This window comes from Macaca fascicularis, chromosome 13 (genome assembly GCF_037993035.2).
Source record: "Macaca fascicularis isolate 582-1 chromosome 13, T2T-MFA8v1.1".
In the NCBI taxonomy this organism is placed as follows: Eukaryota; Metazoa; Chordata; class Mammalia; order Primates; family Cercopithecidae; genus Macaca; species Macaca fascicularis.
In genome coordinates this window covers 97,483,057-97,501,955 of record NC_088387.1, presented here as the reverse complement: position 1 = coordinate 97,501,955, position 18,899 = coordinate 97,483,057, and the positions used below count along the sequence as shown (strand labels likewise).

General features: G+C 40.6%; 1 protein-coding gene across 4 annotated transcripts in view; it reads left to right on the top strand.

The window, feature by feature from the left end:
- Positions 1–17,006, top strand: part of NCOA1 (nuclear receptor coactivator 1) — a 130,968-nt gene extending 113,962 nt beyond the window's left edge. Inside the window, exons 18-21 of one of the 4 annotated variants that reach the window (XM_045369693.3) lie at positions 4,177–4,360; positions 8,836–8,925; positions 14,552–14,608; positions 14,694–17,006. In XM_045369693.3, the coding sequence (XP_045225628.1) occupies positions 4,177–4,360; positions 8,836–8,925; positions 14,552–14,596 (319 nt within the window). In that variant the 3' untranslated portion in view covers positions 14,597–14,608; positions 14,694–17,006. The remainder of the gene's footprint in view (positions 1–4,176; positions 4,361–8,835; positions 8,926–14,551; positions 14,609–14,693) is intronic. The other 3 variants (XM_045369692.3, XM_005576422.5, XM_005576420.5) reach the window with 3 other exon arrangements.
- Positions 17,007–18,899: the final 1,893 nt, after the last annotated feature.

Below are 18,899 nucleotides of genomic sequence, written 5' to 3'. Positions count from 1 at the left end.
TGGTTACATCACCCATCTTACTATTGTCAATGCCTGTTTCTATATTTGACTCCCAAATTTAAACCTCCAGTGCAGATGGCTTTCCTGAACACCATACTGTATATCCAGCTGCCCAACCAATATCTCCACTTACAAATCTAATAGGCATCTCACACTTAACATGATGAAAACTAAAGTGATATTTTCACCAGACCTGCTCCTCTGGGTTACTTTTTCCCATTTCAGTAAATGGCAACTCCATGTTCCACTTGTCCAGAAGAAAAGTCTTTCTCTTTCTCACATCACATCAGCAAATCATGTCAGCTTCTTAACACCTCTCTCTTCTTACCAATTCCACTTGTGCACCTTAGTGCAAGCCACAATCATCTTTTCCCTGGACCATTCCAGTAACTTCCTCTCCTGCTTCCACCCTTGTTGCACCATCATTTAATCTCCACATGGTAGCCAGAGCCATGCTTTTAAAACATGAGGCAAAGTATGTCAGTCCTTTACGCACAACTCATCCAGTAGCACCCCATCTTACTCAAAATACAGAATAGGGCCCGTAAAACCCCACATCATCTTGTTCCTGGATACCTCTCTGATCCCATCTGTTATTCTCACTGCTCACTCTGCCACACTGGCTTCCTTTTATCCTTCTGCTCCTCAGATGTGCTAAGTACACTGCAAACTCAGGATGTTTGCATTTTTTAATCTCTCTGCTGGAATGTTCTTCCCTCAGTGGCCACATGGTTTGTCTCTCACACTTCAAGTCTTTCCTTAAATGTCACTTTGTTAGAAACAGACGTTAAATGTCACCTTATTACACTTCCCTGGCCATCATTTATGAAATAATAGCATTTTCTACCCCTGGCGCCTCCTTTCCATTCTTTTTTTTTTTTTTTCATAGTGATTAACGCTTGACATACTGTGCGATAGTCTATTTATTTGTGATTTTTCTTCTCCATCTAGAATATGAGCATCATAAGAGCAAGAACTATATTTTGTATTACTTCTGTGTCTCCATTGTCTGGAATAGGGAGGCCCTTTATCTACATCTGTTGAATAAATGAGTGCAAATACTCCCTAAGTCAATGTCTTGGATTCAGATTCAAATATGGATGTAGGTTTTTGTTGTATTTTAGTAGTTTTTGCAAACTTTGACTTTCCAGATCATTTGGGAAAGAAAACAGTTACCATCAACTCTTGAAACACTCACACTTGTTCATTTGGTTCATATGCAGAAGTTTATTAGTCAACATAAGCATTGTGTATTAGCGTATATCACCTGGAGACGGTGACCACTCACTATCTCTGTCACACAACGCAAGATACCATGAGGAACACTGAAAACCCCTGCTGCCAATTAACGAAGAATCTAGTTGGTGAGGGGGCAGGTCAGAGAGAATCAAAACATGAAACGGTCAGAGAACCATTAAGTAGAATGATGTAATAGAGTTCAGAGGTAGTACAATGTAATTCTTTTTCCTTATCTCTCTGGTGGCAAGAGAAAGAAATGGTTAAACAAACGTGTGTGTCCTAGAACTGGGTAGTGCTTCTGTGTAAGGCTGGTTGATGGGAGAATCCCATTGCTTATTAGCATTTTAAAGGATAAGAAGTCCTGTTGTTTAACCTTTTGTTTCTCAGACTTATTAGACCAGGGACTCCCCTGCTTGTTAATACCTGTAATATCTGTGGAACCCACTCTGGGTCAGAGTATTCATCCTTCTCTTTTTCCCATCATTTAGTGACTACCAAAGACCTAGTGCTACCCTGAGAAAACTGTGATAGCTGCTACAAAGCAGACAGGAAAGCAGAGTGAGGAAGAGGGCCTGTGAGTGTTGGACTTTAGGTGCCAGTGAACCCAGATGTCTTTCTAGGACCTGGGACAGTGGTTGCAGCTGCAGAAGAGCTTGGTCTTCTTCCCTTAATGGAAGATGCCAAAATGGAACTATTGGCAGGAGCAATTTGAAAGAACTTAAACTAATATACAGTCCCAAATATTAATTTGAAAGGATATTAAGCCCTAAATTTTTTTCCATAAGTATGACATCATTGCAGTCCTTGAAGCTTCCACATGCATTAACTTACGTAGCTTTGCTCCTCCACAGTGGTGACTTATGTATCAATTGACAAATGAGTACTGTCTTAGGCAGAAATGTTCTCATTAGAAAATAGGCATAGAGGCTGGGTGCAGTGGCTAATGCCTGTAATCCCAGCACTTTGGGAGGCCGAGGCAGGTGGATCACCTGAGGTCAGGAGTTTGAGACCAGCCTGACCCATATGGTAAAACCCGCCTCTACTAAAGAAAAAATAAATAAAAAATTAGCTGGGTGTGGTGGTGCATGCCTGTAATCCTAGCTACTTGGGAAACTGAGGCAGGAGAATCGCTTGAACCCGGGAGGCGGAGGTTACGGTGAGCTAAGATTGCGCCGTTGCACTCCAGCCTGGGCAACAAGAGTAAAACTCCGTCTCTGAAAACAAAAGGCAATAGACATAGATTAATAGGCTTTTTTCTCACCTTTAGTTGTAGGAACACTGCCCCACAAGCATACACACTGTGCAGACATTAATGGTCCACAGGTGTATTATTGACTATTTCCTAGGCATATAATTTTCTGTGGGCATCTGTGTTTTATAATTACTTGGGGGAAAATTCTGTACTTTTCGTCAGACATGATAAATAGGCTGTTTCTTGGCCTGTCAATGCAGTATGATTACCTTAGTCTACTAGAAACTGTAAATGTCAGTATATCCTTCTTAACACTAAGAGCTGGCAAGGAATAGATAAACTATTGATGGGGAAAATTATTTTTAAAATCAAATTCTATAGAATTAACATTAAAATAGGTAGAATTTTACCAGCAGTTTATTGTTAACAATTAATATATAATCATAAAATATTTGGTGTTTATAGAACTTAGGAAAGACAGAATTAATATCATTATCCTTTAGATTTGTATATCTGTATCACTGAAAATTTTCAGGGTTCAAATACAAAGTGTCAAGTTGAATTTACGTGGAGTTTATTGCTTACTATTCTACTTCCTAATAGAGACTGATTTTACAGTTGAGATCTTTGGCATAACAACAGTCCAGAACTTGGCCGTGAAGAAGGAAGTCAATAAAACAGGCTCTCTGAAAAACATAAGTGCTTACGTATTTTTCTTCCTAGAAAAGACATGAAGCTATGTTCAGGCCTGGTAAGACCTTGGAAGTCTTTAAAAGGATTGAATTTGCCACCTAAAAACATTTGGTTATATACATCTGGTTTCCTCTTAATTTGTAGCATATTGAAAGCGACCACAAGCTAAAACATTGAGAAGTGACAACAAGCTAGGATATTGAATAAAGGCTCTCAAATTTTAGTGTGCCTGAGTAGTTAAAGATGGATCTTTCTATACTCACCCCTGGAAAATGTGCTTCACCAGGGTTTGAGTAAAACCTGGGAGTCTTGATTGTCAATGAGTCCCAGGGTATTCTCTTGTAGATTATCTCTGCACTACACTTCAAAAAATTTATGCCACTTCACTGGCACAGATACAATAAAACCAATTAGTAGGAAACAATCTGAACTGCACCATTTGACAGCACCAAATAATAACCCATGCCATACTTCATTTATTCATCAGGTATTTACTGAGTGCCTGCTATATGTCACGTGTTAATAGAGACAAGAAATACGTGGAACAAGATACCATCATTCCCCTGAAGTATTAAGTGTAAGAGGCTATACAAGCAAATACAATATAAGGATGCTGTCTTTGAATCATTCATTCCTGTGCTAATTCATTCAGTGAACATTTGTTGAAGATCCATATATATATATATATATATATATATGCCAGACACTTTGCTCAAATAGGACATTCTCTGTTTAGATAGGTAAATGTCAGTTACCTAGAAGATTTACTTACATGGAAAACTTACTTTCTTAATTATTTACATGATTGCAGCCTATCATCTCTGATATTATGCCAGATAATTGTTACTTAAAGTGAGTTCTTTTCAGTTATTTAATCCCTTTTGTAGACTTCAGAATGTATCTGAATTATATTAATTTTTATATATTTTAAGAAGATACAGTCATGCTTGCAATTTACGGATGTAACGTATTTTATTTGGAAACAGGATCTAGTCACATTATCCCTTGTTCATGATCAGTGGATGTAATCTGGATTGTTTTTGAGTTTACAGTGTGTTCAGTCAAGCTGTCCAGAACCAGCCCACACCTGCACAGCCAGGAGTATACAACAACATGAGCATCACCGTTTCCATGGCAGGTGGAAATACGAATGTTCAGAACATGAACCCAATGATGGCCCAGATGCAGATGAGCTCTTTGCAGATGCCAGGAATGAACACTGTGTGCCCTGAGCAGGTAAGTGGCACAGCTGGCACACTTGCCACACTACATCACAGTTCATTATTCTGAGGAAAATCAGGTATGTTGACAGTTACTCATCAGAAACAGCCACACTTCTTTATTTATTCTTTCCCACTAACTTTTAATAATTACTGGCTCTTAAGATACACAATGAAAAATTTTGACAGACTTTTTTTTTTTTTTTTTTTTTTTTGAGATGGTATCTCACTTTGTCACCCAAGCTGGAGTACAGTGGTTCAATTACAGCTCACTGCAGCCTTGACTGCCCAGACTCAAGGGATCTTCCTACCTCAGACTCCTAAGTAGCTGGGACTGCAGGCACATGCCACCCTGCCCAACTAACTTTTTTACTATTTGCAGAAACAAGGTCTCACTATGTTGCCCAGGCTGGTCTTGAACTCCTGGGCTCAAGCGATCCTCTTATCCCAACCTCCCAAAGTGCTGGGATTACAGGTGTGAGCCACTACTCCTGGGCCTTGACAGACTTTATAAATAAGATTTTAGTTTCATGAGATTTTTAGTTTTTTAGATTTATTAAACAGTACATGGCTGGACGTGGTGGCTCATGCCTATAATCCCAGCACTTTGGGAGGCCAAGGCAGATGGATCACAAGGTCAGGAGTTTGAGACCAGCCTGGCCAACATGGTGAAACCCCATCTCTACTAAAAAAAAAAATACAAAAATTAGCTGTGCATGGTGGCATGCACCTGTAATCCCAGCTACTCGGGAGGCTGAGGCATGAGAATTGCTTGAACCCGGGAGGCAGAGATGCAGTGGGCTGAGATTGCGTCACTGCACTCCAGCCTGGGCAACAGAGCAAGACTCTGTCTCAAACAAAAACAAACAAACAAAAAAACAGTACATGTAATATATTGTCTTGGAATACTCCCTTATATTTTGAACACATTTTCTTCATTTCTACCTTTTTTAATTCAGTAAGCATTTATTCAGTACTTACTGTGTACAAAGATAGCCTTGTACATGCATATGTACAAGTTGGAGAAGACACAACATGAACAAAGGGTCATTTTAATCATAGGACAAAACAAGTGTGTTAAGAGATGGGTCATACGTGTTTCTGTCAGATGAGGAGTGTATGCACAGTTGACTACTGAGGGCTTAAAAGAAAAAAGCCCTGATCAAAAAAGCCATTATGAAAAAGTTGCCTAAACAGAATAGAAAAAAAACATTCAAGATTGGTTATCACAGCATGACCTAGGCAGGATAGGGGTTGAAAGCCTAATTAATGTTAAGGGGATATTTGTGTTATATTTAGAGAAGTAATGTACTTTTTGGATATGTTTCATGCCATCTAAGTGTGTGGAATTTATCCTGGAGCCTCTTACAGATTTTTAGAAGAGAATGACTAAATTCAAAACGATATTTAAGATTATTGGAATAACTCCCTATAGTTGCTATTCTCGTTATTCGTATCGGTAACCACATAGTACACCATAGTAAGTAGGCTGTTACCATGCAGCCATCATTTATAGCAAATCATAAAAATATATAAACACTGATTACCCTTTTTATCTTCAAGTGATATAATATACACCTCTATACATGAGGTGATGTAATATATGTATGTATAGAGGTATAATATAATGTATAGAGGGGTATATAATGTATAGCACCTCATTACAGTTTATTTCTATTTTGTCCCTCCTGTGCTACTGTCATCATACATATTATATCTATATATGTTCTATTCCCTGCAGTTTATTATTTTTTCTTTAGTCAATTATAAATTATAAGTTTATAAATTCTACTTATAAATTTATAAATTAATTATAAACTATAATTGACTAAAGAAAATTTAAATAAAACCTTTTTTTATATTTACCCACATAGTCACCACTTTCAATTTTCTGCATTCCTTTTTGTAGTTCTAAATTTCCATGTGGTATTATTTTCCTTCTGCCTAAGGGTCTTGCTTTAACTTTTTTTTTTTTTTTTTTTTTGAGATGGAGTCTCGCTCTTTAGCCCAGGCTGGAGTGCAGGGGCGTGATCTCAGCTCACTGCAACCTCCACCTCCCAGGTTCAACCGATTCTCCTGCCTCAGCCTCCCAAGTAGCTGGGACTACAGGTGCCCGCCATCATGCCTGGCTAATTTTTTTGTGTGTATTTTTAGTAGAGATGGGGTTTCACTGTGTTAGCCAGGATGGTCTCAATCTCCTGACATCATGTTCCGCCTGCCTCAGCCTCCCAAAGGTGTGAGCCACCGCGCCCGGCCTTGCTTTAACATTTTTATAGTGCAGGCCTGCAGCTAATGAGCTTTTCTATGTCTGAAAAAGTCTTTCACCTTCATCTTTGAATGTTCTTTTCCCTAAACTCTAGCTTGGCAGTTTCAGCTTTCAGTACTTTAAAGATGTTGGTCCACTACAGTATTGCTGATGAGATATCTGCTGTCATTTTATCTTTGTTCTTCCATATATGATTGATGTTTTTCCCTGTCTAGCTGATTTTTAAGATTTTTCTCTCCCCCACTGGTTCTAAGTAATTTGCTTATGATATGCTTTGGTGTATTTTGTTCATATTTCTTATTCTTGGGGTTCATTGAGCTTCTTGATTCATGACCATATAATTTTCACTAAATTTTGGAAAAAATTTTTGTTGTCATTTTTTGGTTTTTTATGGTTTTTTTGAGACAGAGTCTCACTCCATCACCCAGGCTGGAGTGCAGTGGCGCAGTCTCCACTCACTGCAACCTCCATCTCCTGGGTTCAAACAGTTCTCCTGCCTTAGCGTTCTGAGTAGCTGGGACTACAGGGGTGCACCACCACACCCAGCTAATTTTTATATTTTTAGTAGACATGGGACTTTGCCATGTTGGCCAGACTGGTCTCAAACCCCTGACCCAAGATGATCCACCCACCTCGGCCTGCCAAAGTGCTGGGATTATAGGCGTGAGCCACCACGCCCAGCCAAATTTTGGAAAATATTGATCATTATTTCTTCAAAAAATTTTTGTCACCATCCTCACTCCTCTCCTTCAGAGACTTCAATTGCGTGTATAATAGGACACTTGAAATTGTCTCGCATTCACTGATTCTCTAGGTTTGGGGGGCTTTGGGGCAGTGGGATGAGGTTCAGTTATTTTTTTCTTTGATTTTAGAACATTTATATTACTGTAGCTTCAGGTCCAGTAATTTTTTCTTTTGCAATATCTAATCTGTTTATCCAGTGTATTTTTCATCTCAGACACAGCAGTTTTCATATGTAGCAGTCATATTTGGATCCTTCTTATATCTTCCATATCTCCAACATATTTTTCATATCTGTTCAGTCTTTCCTCTTGTTTCTTAAACAAATGGAATATGGTTGTTACAGTAAATGTCCTGATATTTCTCACCTATCAGTTCTATTATCAGCATCATTTTTGAATTGATTTCAGTTGACTTTCCTTTTCATTATGCATCATATTTTTCTGCCTCTTTGCATGCCTGGTAATTTTTTATTGGATGCCAGATGAATTTTACCTTGTTTATATTCCTACAAATACTCTTGAGCTTTGTTCTAGGAAATGGTTAGATTACTTGGAAAGTTTGATCCTTGCTTTTTTGTTTACTGTGACCAAAGCAGTATTTTTTCTAGGACTAATTTTAACCTTACCACCAAGGTAAAGCTATTCTAATATGCTACATGATACTACGTGAATTATGATGTTTTCCACTCTGGGGGGTGAAATCAGGGCCTATTCCCAGCCCTGTGGGGACTGCGGGAATTGTTCCGTGTCATCTATTCAGGTGATTCTTTCCCCTGCCTCTATAAGCTGATTAGTACTGAGCTGCAGACTTGAGAGCCACTGCAGATCTATTCCAGAACTCTCTCTGATATTCTGCTCTGAGGATTCTAGCTGCATCCCCTTAACTCAGGGAGCCTGCCAGCCGCTGCCTGGGTTCCCTTTCTCCATGATACAGCCGGAAGTACGCTCCAGGCAATAGGCTGGGCAGTTGCCACAGTAGGGACTGCTGATCACTGTCCTTCATTGCCTTTGTCTAATGTCTTAAGTGCCTTTGTTTCACATGTTTTGTCTGTTTTTTTAGCTGATTGAGGCAGGAGGATAAGTCAGATCCCTGTTACTAAATCTTGACCAAAGTGTGAGTCTATCACCAATTAACATATGTATGTGTGAATTAACTTTTTATTAAAGTATCATATATAAGAATATAGAGAAAAGTGTACAACTCAATGGATTTTCACAAAGTGAACACACCTGAGTACCACTCAGATCAAGAAACAGAATGTCATCAGTACTCCAGAGGTTCTCCTTGTGTCCCTTACACACTCTCCACCCCAACATGGGGAACTACTATCCTGACTTGTAACAACACAGTTAATTGCTAAGCTTTTCATTTTTGCTGTGCTGCTCTTACTTTTCTGTCAGTGAGATTGTTTTTCATTGAAGAATTTGGTTTTCAGCTTAAACAACTAGCTTGTAATTTGATCTTATATTTATCTTTAATAGATAAACGATCCCGCACTGAGACACACAGGCCTCTACTGCAACCAGCTCTCATCTACTGACCTTCTCAAAACAGAAGCAGATGGAACCCAGGTCAGTAAGGAAATTCTAAGCCCAGAGCTGTCAAATGTACTCTAGATACACAGAGGATTGTGTAGCATCATTAAGAGCCTGACCTTGGGGGTCAGACGTGGATGTGAGTCCTGGCTCTGTTCTTAGCCGTGTCGTCCTGGGCATGTTATGGAGCTTTCCTGAGCTGCTGTATAACCACAGAACTAACATGACACCTGCTTATAGGATTGTTGAGAGGATTCAATGAGATCAGTTCAGATAGTTTAACTCAGTGCTTAGGATAAAGTGATCACAAATGATGGCCACTAATTGTTATTTTGTAAATAAGCACAGTGCTAAAAACTCATCTGTAATCAGAGTACCTCAGAAGATCTCAGTAAATTCAGACAAAACAGAGTGCCTGATGTATACTTCACCTCCTAAGAAGTATGTTTCAAAACAGCATAAACAGCAAGGGTGGCCACTTTCCTATATTAACCTAATTTAGAAATTTTGGAGGAAGGGCTTAATTCACTTTTGTAACTTTGGTTGAACTTTAGTCTCTGTCTCTTTTTTTTTTTGAGACGGAGTTTCGCTCTTTTGCCCAGGCTGGAGTGAAGTGGCGTGATGTTGGCTCACTGCAACCTCTGCCCCCTGAGTTCAATCGATTCTCCTGCCTCAGCCTCCCAAGTAGCTGGGATTATAGGCACCCGCCACCATGCCCGGCTAATTTTTTGTATTTTCAGTAGAGACGGGTTTTCACCATTTTGACCAGGCTGGTCTCGAACTCCTGACCTAAGGTGATCCACCACGCCAGGCTGAACTTTAGTCTCTTAATAAACATTTTTAACACAGGGATTATGCCACAGATGGCAATAGGAAGACACACAATATATGTTCCATCAGCATTAGGTGAACTGTGGGGAGAAGTGAGGAAAGGAAACTTCATTTGTGAAATGCTTGTGGTTTGCCAGGCACTGTGCTATGCACTGTATGCATTATCTCATTTAAGCCTCACTGTAACCCTATGAACGAGGTAGTATTCCTTTTCTTCACAGATGAAGAAACTGAACATGAAGAGGTTTAACTACATGTACCATTCACAGTGCTAGAAAGAGGAAGAGCTGAGGTTCAAACCCAGGTCTTTCTACTGCCAGAGTCCACACTGTTTCTGCCATACCAGTTAGGGACTCCTGAAAGATAAAACACATCAATATATGCACATAAACTGTCACTTAACCAAAGAAGGCAAATTATTAAATTTGTTACAAGTAATGAAGCATAAGCATTCAAAGAAAAGAGAAATTGCTGAGATGGTCAGAAGAGCATTTTTGCAAGAGATAGAGCTGAACTGAGCCTTGAAGGACAGTTACCAAGGCAAAGAGAAGGAAAAGGATATGGTAGTTGTTGGAGGCTGGTGCAGACGTAGATTGAGAAGTAGAAGGAACTGGAAGTAGAGGCCACAGAAACAGGGAAATAGTAATATCTTAGCATAGTCCTGGGAAACCAAACCAACTAAAGGTAAAGGGTTTATCATAACTATTCATAGGAATTAAAATTGGTAAAGTGGCTTGGGGAAAATTTCCAGAGGCCTTGAATGCTAAACTAAGGGATTTGGATTCAACCCTGTGGACAGAAGAGTCATCCCTGAAAGGGAACATCGATAGAAGTCCTAGCGTAGACTTCATCTTGGGAAGAAGGTGAAGGAAGATGTATTGGCCAGTTGAGAAGGACAAAGATTAGAAGACTGGGTTCACAGTCTAAGCATTAGGAAATAGGACCTGAGTCCTCTCAAGGTAAAGAGAAGGCATTTTGGCCGGGTGCGGTGGCTCACACCTGTAATCCCAGCACTTTGGAAGGCTGAGGCAGGCAAATCATTTGAGGTCAGGAGTTTGAGACCAGCCTGGCCAACATAGAGAAACCCTGTCTAAAAATACAAAAATCAGCCAGGCTTGGTGGTGGGCACCTGCAGTCCCAGCTATTCAGGAAGTTGAGGCGGGAGAATCACTTGAACCCGCAGGCAGAGGTTGCAGTGAGCCGAGATCACACCACTGCACTCCAGCCTGGGTGACAGAGGGAGACTTCCACTCAAAAAAAAAAAAAGAAAAGAAAAAGAAGAGAGAAGGCATTTTAAGATCTGGGAGCTGGGCGCGGTGGCTCACGCCTGTAATCCTAGCACACTTTGGGAGGCCGAGGCAGGCAGATCACAAGGTCAGGAGATCGAGACCATCCTGGCTAACACGGTGAAAACCCCATCTCTACTAAAAATACAAAAAAAAATTAGCCAGGTGAGGTGGCGGGCACCTGTAGTCCCAGCTACTCGGAGGCTGAGGCAGGAGAATGGCGTGAACCCGGGAAGCGGAGCTGGAAGTGAGCCTAGATTGTGCCACTGCACTCCAGCCTGGGCGACAGAGCGAGACTCTGTCTCACAAAAAAAAAAGATCGAGGAATGAAGAGTCTTCATTCACCAGGTGTTTGTGAAAGCCTCAAACCCACAGAGACATTACTGGGCAGCTTGACAAATTAGTTACACCCAAACGACCATGTTTTAAAGTTCCAAAGCCCTGCCATGAAACAGTATTTCAACTGAAGTAAAAATTATGCCAGAAAATCTTCAGAGGTTAGGACTCAGCTTTCACATCAGTCTTCTCACCTGGAAGAACTGAAGCTTCTTTTGTGTCACACTTTGCGTATCAGAGAAGTCATGACAAATATTAAGAAGTCCTTTGTGGGCTGGTCTAAGACACCTATTTTTAAACTATTTTAAGCAATAGTTTAAAGTGGCTGAAATGGGTTTTAGAGTTTGTTTAGTCTTTTCAGTTTTCTCTAATTTCAATAATACACTTTTTTTTTTTTTTTTTTTTTTTTGAGATGGAGTCTTGCTTTGTCGTTGCCCAGGCTGGAATGCAGTGGCGCAATCTCGGCTCGCTGCAGTCTCCGCCTCCCAGGTTCAAGTGGTTCTCCAGCCTCAGCCTCCCAAGTAGCTAGAATTACAGGTGTCTGCCACCACACCCAGCTAATTTTTGTATATTTTTAGTAGAGACGGGGTTTCACCATGTTGGTCAGGCTGGTCTTGAACACCTGACCTCAGGTGATCCGCCCGCCTCAGCCTCCCAGAGTGCTGGGATTACGGGTGTGAGCCACTGTGCCCAGCCAATACACTTTTTTTTTTTTTTTTTTGAGACAGAGTCTCGCTCTGCCGCCCAGGCTGGAGTGCAGTGGCGTGATCTTGGCTCACTGCAAGCTCCGCCTCCCGGGTTCACGCCATTCTCCTGCCTCAGCCTCCCGAGTAGCTGGGACAACAGGCGCCCACCACCTCGCCCGGCTAGTTTTTTTGTATTTTTTTAGTAGAGACGGGGTTTCACTGTGTCAGCCAGGATGGTCTCGATCTCTTGACCTCGTGATCCGCCTGTCTCGGCCTCCCAAAGTGCTGGGATTACAGGCTTGAGCCACCGCGCCCAGCCACACTTTTTTAATTTATTTGAGACAAGGTCTTACTCTGTTGCCCAGGCTAGAGTACAGTGGCACCTTCACAGCTCACCGCAGCCCCAGTCTCCCAGGCTCAAGTGATCCCCCCACCTCAGCCTCCTCAGCAGCTGGGACTACAGGCACACACTACCACGCCCAGCTAATTTTTTTTAATTTTTTGTAGAGATGGGTCTCACTATGTTGCTCAGGCTGGTCTCAAACTGCTGGCCTCAAGTGATCCTCCTGCCTCAGCCTCCCAAAGTGCTAGAATTAGAGGCATAAGCCTCCATGCCCACCCTAGGCTATCTTTTTAAAAGTTGTATTTTTAAAGAAGCAGAACTTTCTAGTTTGTTTCATCATGCCTTTATCAAGAACTTTTTAAGAATTTGGGTACAAAAACACCTTATGCTCTGTCCCAGTGTTTCATATGTAGAAACATAAACATGAAATTTTATCTGTTGACTTTTTTTAAAATCAATGCCTAAAAAAGAACTATAGTTTGTGATCATGTGAAGTTTCAGTGGTAGAATTTTCTTTCTGTTGTGGCCAGTCATGAAATCTCTACTTGCTCCAGTGTTTTTGTATTTACCAGACAGCAGCTGGGGAGTGAGTTAGACAGAAATATAAAGACAGATGTACAGAAAGGGAGAAGAAAAAGATGAGGAGAAGAGGACTGGAGGAGTAATGGGACTAGCTGTACTGCAGAACTGGGATAGAATGGGGAGGAGGTAAGGCAGGAGGGAACAAGAAGAGAACCCAGAGAACAGAGGAGTGGGAAGAGGGATGGCAGGAGGAGGTAAGACAGGAGAGAACAGGAAGAGAACCCAGAGAACAGAGGAGCGGGAAGAGGACTGGCAGGGGGATCGTTGACCTAGGAAGAGAGGAAGGCCTGGTGAAGCTCTGGAAGGAAAGAGTCAGAATGAGACGTTACAGACCACAAAGGCAGGGCGAGGGCACAGAGGCAGCTGGAGAGCAGACTGGGTGCGTTGGTGTGTTATAGACACAAGAGAAAGAGCCCAGAGGAGGCAGTAACAAATGGGAGCATATAGGGACTAGAAGCCACATTTGGGAAACTAGGGAAAGGGGAAGAGAAGGAGAGAAAAGCAGTGCAAATCTAACTAGAGATTTGATTCCTTAGGCACTAGGAAAGCTCAGCTTGGGGGCCGTCTGCCTCATCTGAGAGGGAGGAAGGTGGAGCTGTAAATGGATTAAGAGGATAGGAGACCAGGGGACAGACTGATGTCCAAATTTGATGCATATGACATTTGACATTTGGCTAATGAAGGTTGATGGAAAACAACTTTTATTCAATTAGGATAGAAAAGTTTTCAAAAAAGCTGAGTGTAACTAGCTTGAATTAGTGATAAATGACAAAAAAAAAATACACCACTAATCTAAACTACTTTATGACCTATCAAACAGGAGACACAAGTTTATCAAAAAGTTTGAGACACTTAGATGCCTTAGAAGGCATCTCCATTCCTGGTCTGGAACATTCACAAGTATGGTATTAGCCTTAATCAGTTCTACGAACAACTTTTTAGTAAGGCTGGTTGGTAAAGACTAACTTCTGGCTTTGTTTTCCCAATAGAATATGCTAGAACTGTGCAACTTTAGACATTTTTAAGGAGTAAGTGTATTGTTACTGAAAGTAGTGAAGGGAAAATTCACACTGTTCTCAAGGCTAGTGGACGTACTGTTATTTTTAGCTCATGTGTTTAAATGGATTGTCTGTCGGGAAAAAAGTCAAATATAAAATTGTTCTAATGATAATTTGCTGTTATTCTAAAGCCAATATGTGAAAGAGCTGTGTAATAGTATATTTAAATACTAAAAAATCTTTGGACATTAACCTTAGATGCTGATGTCCTATTGAGTTGTGGTTTCGTTTTGCTAATACTGGTTGAAAGCCCTTAATTTTTCAGTGACGTCATAAAGATTTTCTATCCTACTGAAATCATCCATAGAATGGTTTTAAACCAGTTTTCTAAATATCACGTATTTTTTAAAACCTATCACTGGATACCCAGACTCTGAAACTGGGCTTCTCCCAATCTTGGCAACATTAGCAATGATACTCACTTTCAGTATTGATGGCAACCCTATAGGAGGCGTGACCATTCCAATTTTGATTTTATTTTTAAAGTGTGAACTTTCCAGAACCCTGAGCAAAATGAGTGCAGCGATTTTCTTTTTGTAGGACAAGAAGACAGAAGAGTTCTTCTCTGTGGTGACTACAGACTAGAGGAATGCTCTAGTGAGTTTCCACTTCAAGTAGTACCCACTCATAAGCCGGGGGGGCAGACCCTTCTGTCTAAACACATCTTTTATTTGTGTTCCAGCAGGTGCAACAGGTTCAGGTGTTTGCTGACGTCCAGTGTACAGTGAATCTGGTAGGCGGGGACCCTTACCTGAACCAGCCTGGTCCACTGGGAACTCAAAAGCCCACGTCAGGACCACAGACCCCCCAGGCCCAGCAGAAGAGCCTCCTTCAGCAGCTACTGACTGAATAACCACTTTTAAAGGAATGTGAAATTTAAATAATAGACATACAGAGATATACAAATATATTATATATTTTTCTGAGATTTTTGATATCTCAATCTGCAGCCATTCTTCAGGTCGTAGCATTTGGAGCAAAAAAAAAAAAAAAAAAACAAAAAAAAAAACAGGAGTTTGCTTTTGTCGGGAGATTGAAAGATGTTTTTGTTTCTTTCTTTGTAAAGGCCTTGGATATTGAAAAAATACCAAGGCAGAACAGTTGGACAATCTATTTCTTGAGCCAAATTTAATTATTCTTATTTTTATAATCAGTCATTGGCTTCTTATCTGGATGAAGGCTTTTGGAGGAGAACCAAAACGACAAGTTCCAAGACGAAGATGAAGCTCCGCCTCCGCCACTCAGTCCCAGCCCTGCCCAGGAAGAAGGGCCTGTGGGGCTTTGCCTGTGCCCGTCCACCAAAGGCTGTCACCTGTCTCGAAATCAGCAGCCCTCCCCATCCCAATCCCAGGCAGCTTGTGTGTACAATCAGCTTCTCTAGCAACTCTGTATCTGTTGGCTTCAAGAGAGTATTTTGCCTCCACATATGTACCCCTTCTCCTTTTTTTAAAGATGGATTTAAACCAAGATGCCTCCAGGAAAGAGGGCGAAATGAGTATATTCACAGAGGAATCCAAAAAATACAGTTTGGGGGAAAATGCAATAATTTTTGATGAGATGGGTGAAGGACAAGAAGTGAGTTCTGTCAATTATTGTAGATACAATATTCTGATTAAATCTGGAAAATAAAAGGCAGCCTGTTTTTTCTGCTTTTATTGTATTAACAGCTGAGGTAGGCTAAAGTTATTTAAAATAAAATTAAATTTATGATCCAAGTAGCTTATTTTTCCCTTTAAATCTCATTGTAAATATATTTGATTTCTTGTAGAAATTGATTTCCTTCTGTTTAATTTTATGCTTTTATTATACTCTTGATTTTTCTAAATTTGTGTGTGAAATATAACATTGAATTGCAGTTACATTTGGTTAGTAATATTTCATTATTTTAATAACTGTGATGCCATGTATGGATTTACTTTGGGGTTCAAATCAAAATGTCACTGCCAGAAAGAGCTGTTCCAGCTGATCTAGAGCATACTGCCCTAGAGTGTCCCTGGGATCATCTGAACAGAAGTGCACAGGCTACTTGTACAGAGAAAAAATTAATACTCAAAGGAAATCTTCATTTTTTAGATTGACTTTGGGAATTTGAATTTTCATCAGTGCAAATATAAATTTCTCTATCCTGCTCTGAGGCTAATTGGTACCATATTTTCCCTTTGTGTCTTGTCACTCTGCCACATCCCATCTCATCCTGGCCTCTGAGTCAAGAACCCAGTGAACTGACTTTCTAGTTCTAGAAGTTCCGCTGCAAAGCCAGGAAAGCTTGAGAAAGGTATTGTGGAAGAAGCAAAGGTAGACCCCCATCACTGACCTTTGTCTGCATTCCTGGGCCTGTGAATGATGACAGCACCTGACATTCTGCACCAGCTACCTCTGCCTCCATGGCAGAGAAAAGGCCATAAGAACAGTGGAAGAGGAGCATGGACTCAGACTTCAAGGAAGAAGCCATTTCCCCAGGTCCTTCCTTCTGCATCTCATCACCCCTAGTTACAAATAACTCCACTGAACAGCATCTATTCAGAAACTATACCGAATAAAAAGATTGGTGGAAGGGCTCATGTGGTTAGCAACTATGAAACAGAAATAGGACACTCAGTTACAAACATTATCTCCTTTAGTTTTTCAGAAAATGCATCCCTGATTTCATTCATTTCCAGCTTGAAAGCCAGCCATATTATCTAGTCCCTACCAAACTGCTCTAGGAGGTCATTTCCATTTTGTTGGTGATATTTAGACGCGCAGACTGCAGGAAGTTCACCTTTAACTTCAGCATTCCAGATGAAGTTTCCTGACTCAGTGCTTTTGCATAAGGAACTAGAAAAAAAAAGTGGTAAGGAAAATTGGAGATGCTAACATCCTCCCCCATCCCAACTGCACCTTAAAATATGCATGTCACCTTCAAGGTTTTATAATTGCACTGTTTGTTTTATGTATGTACAGATTAAAATTATTGCTACATTTGAGGAAAATAAAATTGCTTGCTTCTATGTAATTCCTGTCATTCCACAGGAAATTCACTTTTCCAGCTACTGAATAGAATTTGTTTAACAACCTCATGGGTTGCCTCTTCATTTACAGGGAAGAAATGAAATGTATATTCTGCAGAAATCGCCAAAGCCCAAATTAACTAGAGTATTATAAAAGGTTAATAAAGCATCCCTGAAGCCAAAGATCCTCAAAGTCATCCTAATTTGAGCTAGACCATTGAAATTTGAGAAGGTCAAACTGAAGTCATGATAGCAAGCCTTGAGGGGTTCTAACTGTGACATTGTCTGATGATTAAAGACTTGTAGGCCTGCTGTTTCTTAACTCAGAAGATCTGGTCCAGGCAATACTTCATGGCCATAGATGCCATGTCTCTATCAATTATTGTTTTGTTTTGTTTTTTAATATATCAACATTTATCAATAATCGCTGTTGTCTTACTTGAGGAGTCTCCTTCAATGCGAGAATGCATTTTATAGGAATTAGGGCCTGTTTGTTTTTAAAGCATCCTAGATCCATCAACTTGCCTAAGTAGGACTAGGGTGTAAGAGTTACAGAGGAAAGAAATGCAGCTCAACAGTTAAAGACAGATTTATTTTAGAGAAAATAAACCTGAGAGGGGCTTCTGGCTGATTTCCATCAGGAGTGCTTTCTCTTACAGAGTAAGAGTATACATTGGTTTTAGGGTGAGGGGGCTTATCACAAGCTTGGAATGTTTCTATGTGAGGGAGAAGTTTTATGGCGGGGTCGGAATGTCTGGGCGGAGGGGAAGTTATCTTGGGGCTGATGTCTTTCTAGCCAGAGCGGGCTTATCTTGGGGTTAGCATGTCTTTGGTTAGGGAGGAGTTTGGAGTGTTTCTGGTTGGAGATGTTATTTGTGGTTTATGGTTGTGCTGACCTTAGCCATTAGGCTGATGCCCTTTGGATTTAGGTGGTTTTTGATTAAGGTGAATTTTAGAATGAGGGGCTTGTCCAAGATGGCGATGTTCCTGCTGTGTCATAGGGTAAATGTGATTCCAGAGGGCTCAAGGAGGGTGTACTTCCCACACACATTCCTAGACCTAAATTTACACAGATTTGGTAACTGTTAAGTCATATTTATGGGGGACAAAACCTTTTTTTTCCACAGTTGGTATAGGTAAAAATGAAACTTCCCTTAGAGGAGGCTGAACATTGATTTAAAGTTATCCTGAGATATAGGAGTGAGGAAAACAAATACAAACAATTGAGAAAAAACTGTGATTGTTATAAGGAAGTTTCACCTTTTTGGTTTCACCTAAAGTAGGTTCCATTCCTTAGGAAGACCTCAGAAATGGTCTCCTAGACCCTGACAAAGAAAAAAACAAGGACTGTTGTCTGCTTACAAAGGCAGTTGTACTGATTTCCTGGTTGACAGTAACTGCTCTTCCCAGAAGGGCACCTCCACTTAAATAAAATGAGTAATTCAGAGCAAGCTTGAGCCGTGACCATTCCTGTGCCCCTGAAGATCTTGATTTAATTAAGCCCATAAATTCTTTTTATTGGAGTAAACTGCCCAAGGAAACATGCCTCTGTCCAGAACCCTTTCTGCCAGCACTAAATTAATTTTCTTTCTATATTTTATTTTCATTGCCCCCAGAATTCTTAACAAGATTGAAGGAACACAAAGTTCTGGCCTCATTCACTCGTTCAACACATTGTATTGTGTTTATCTGAGGAACTAGGGATATGAAAGGATGCCAACAGGCATGCGCCCTGTCCTAGTGGAGCCTATATTCACATTAGGGGACTTAGACTGAGATAATCACAACTGGATTAAGTGGCACACAGGAGAATTCCAAGTAGGAATTTCTAAGCAGGGCCTCGTCTGGAGGCGAAGGCAGGTTCCCTTGAAGCAATGGCATTCAAAGTGAGGTTTGCA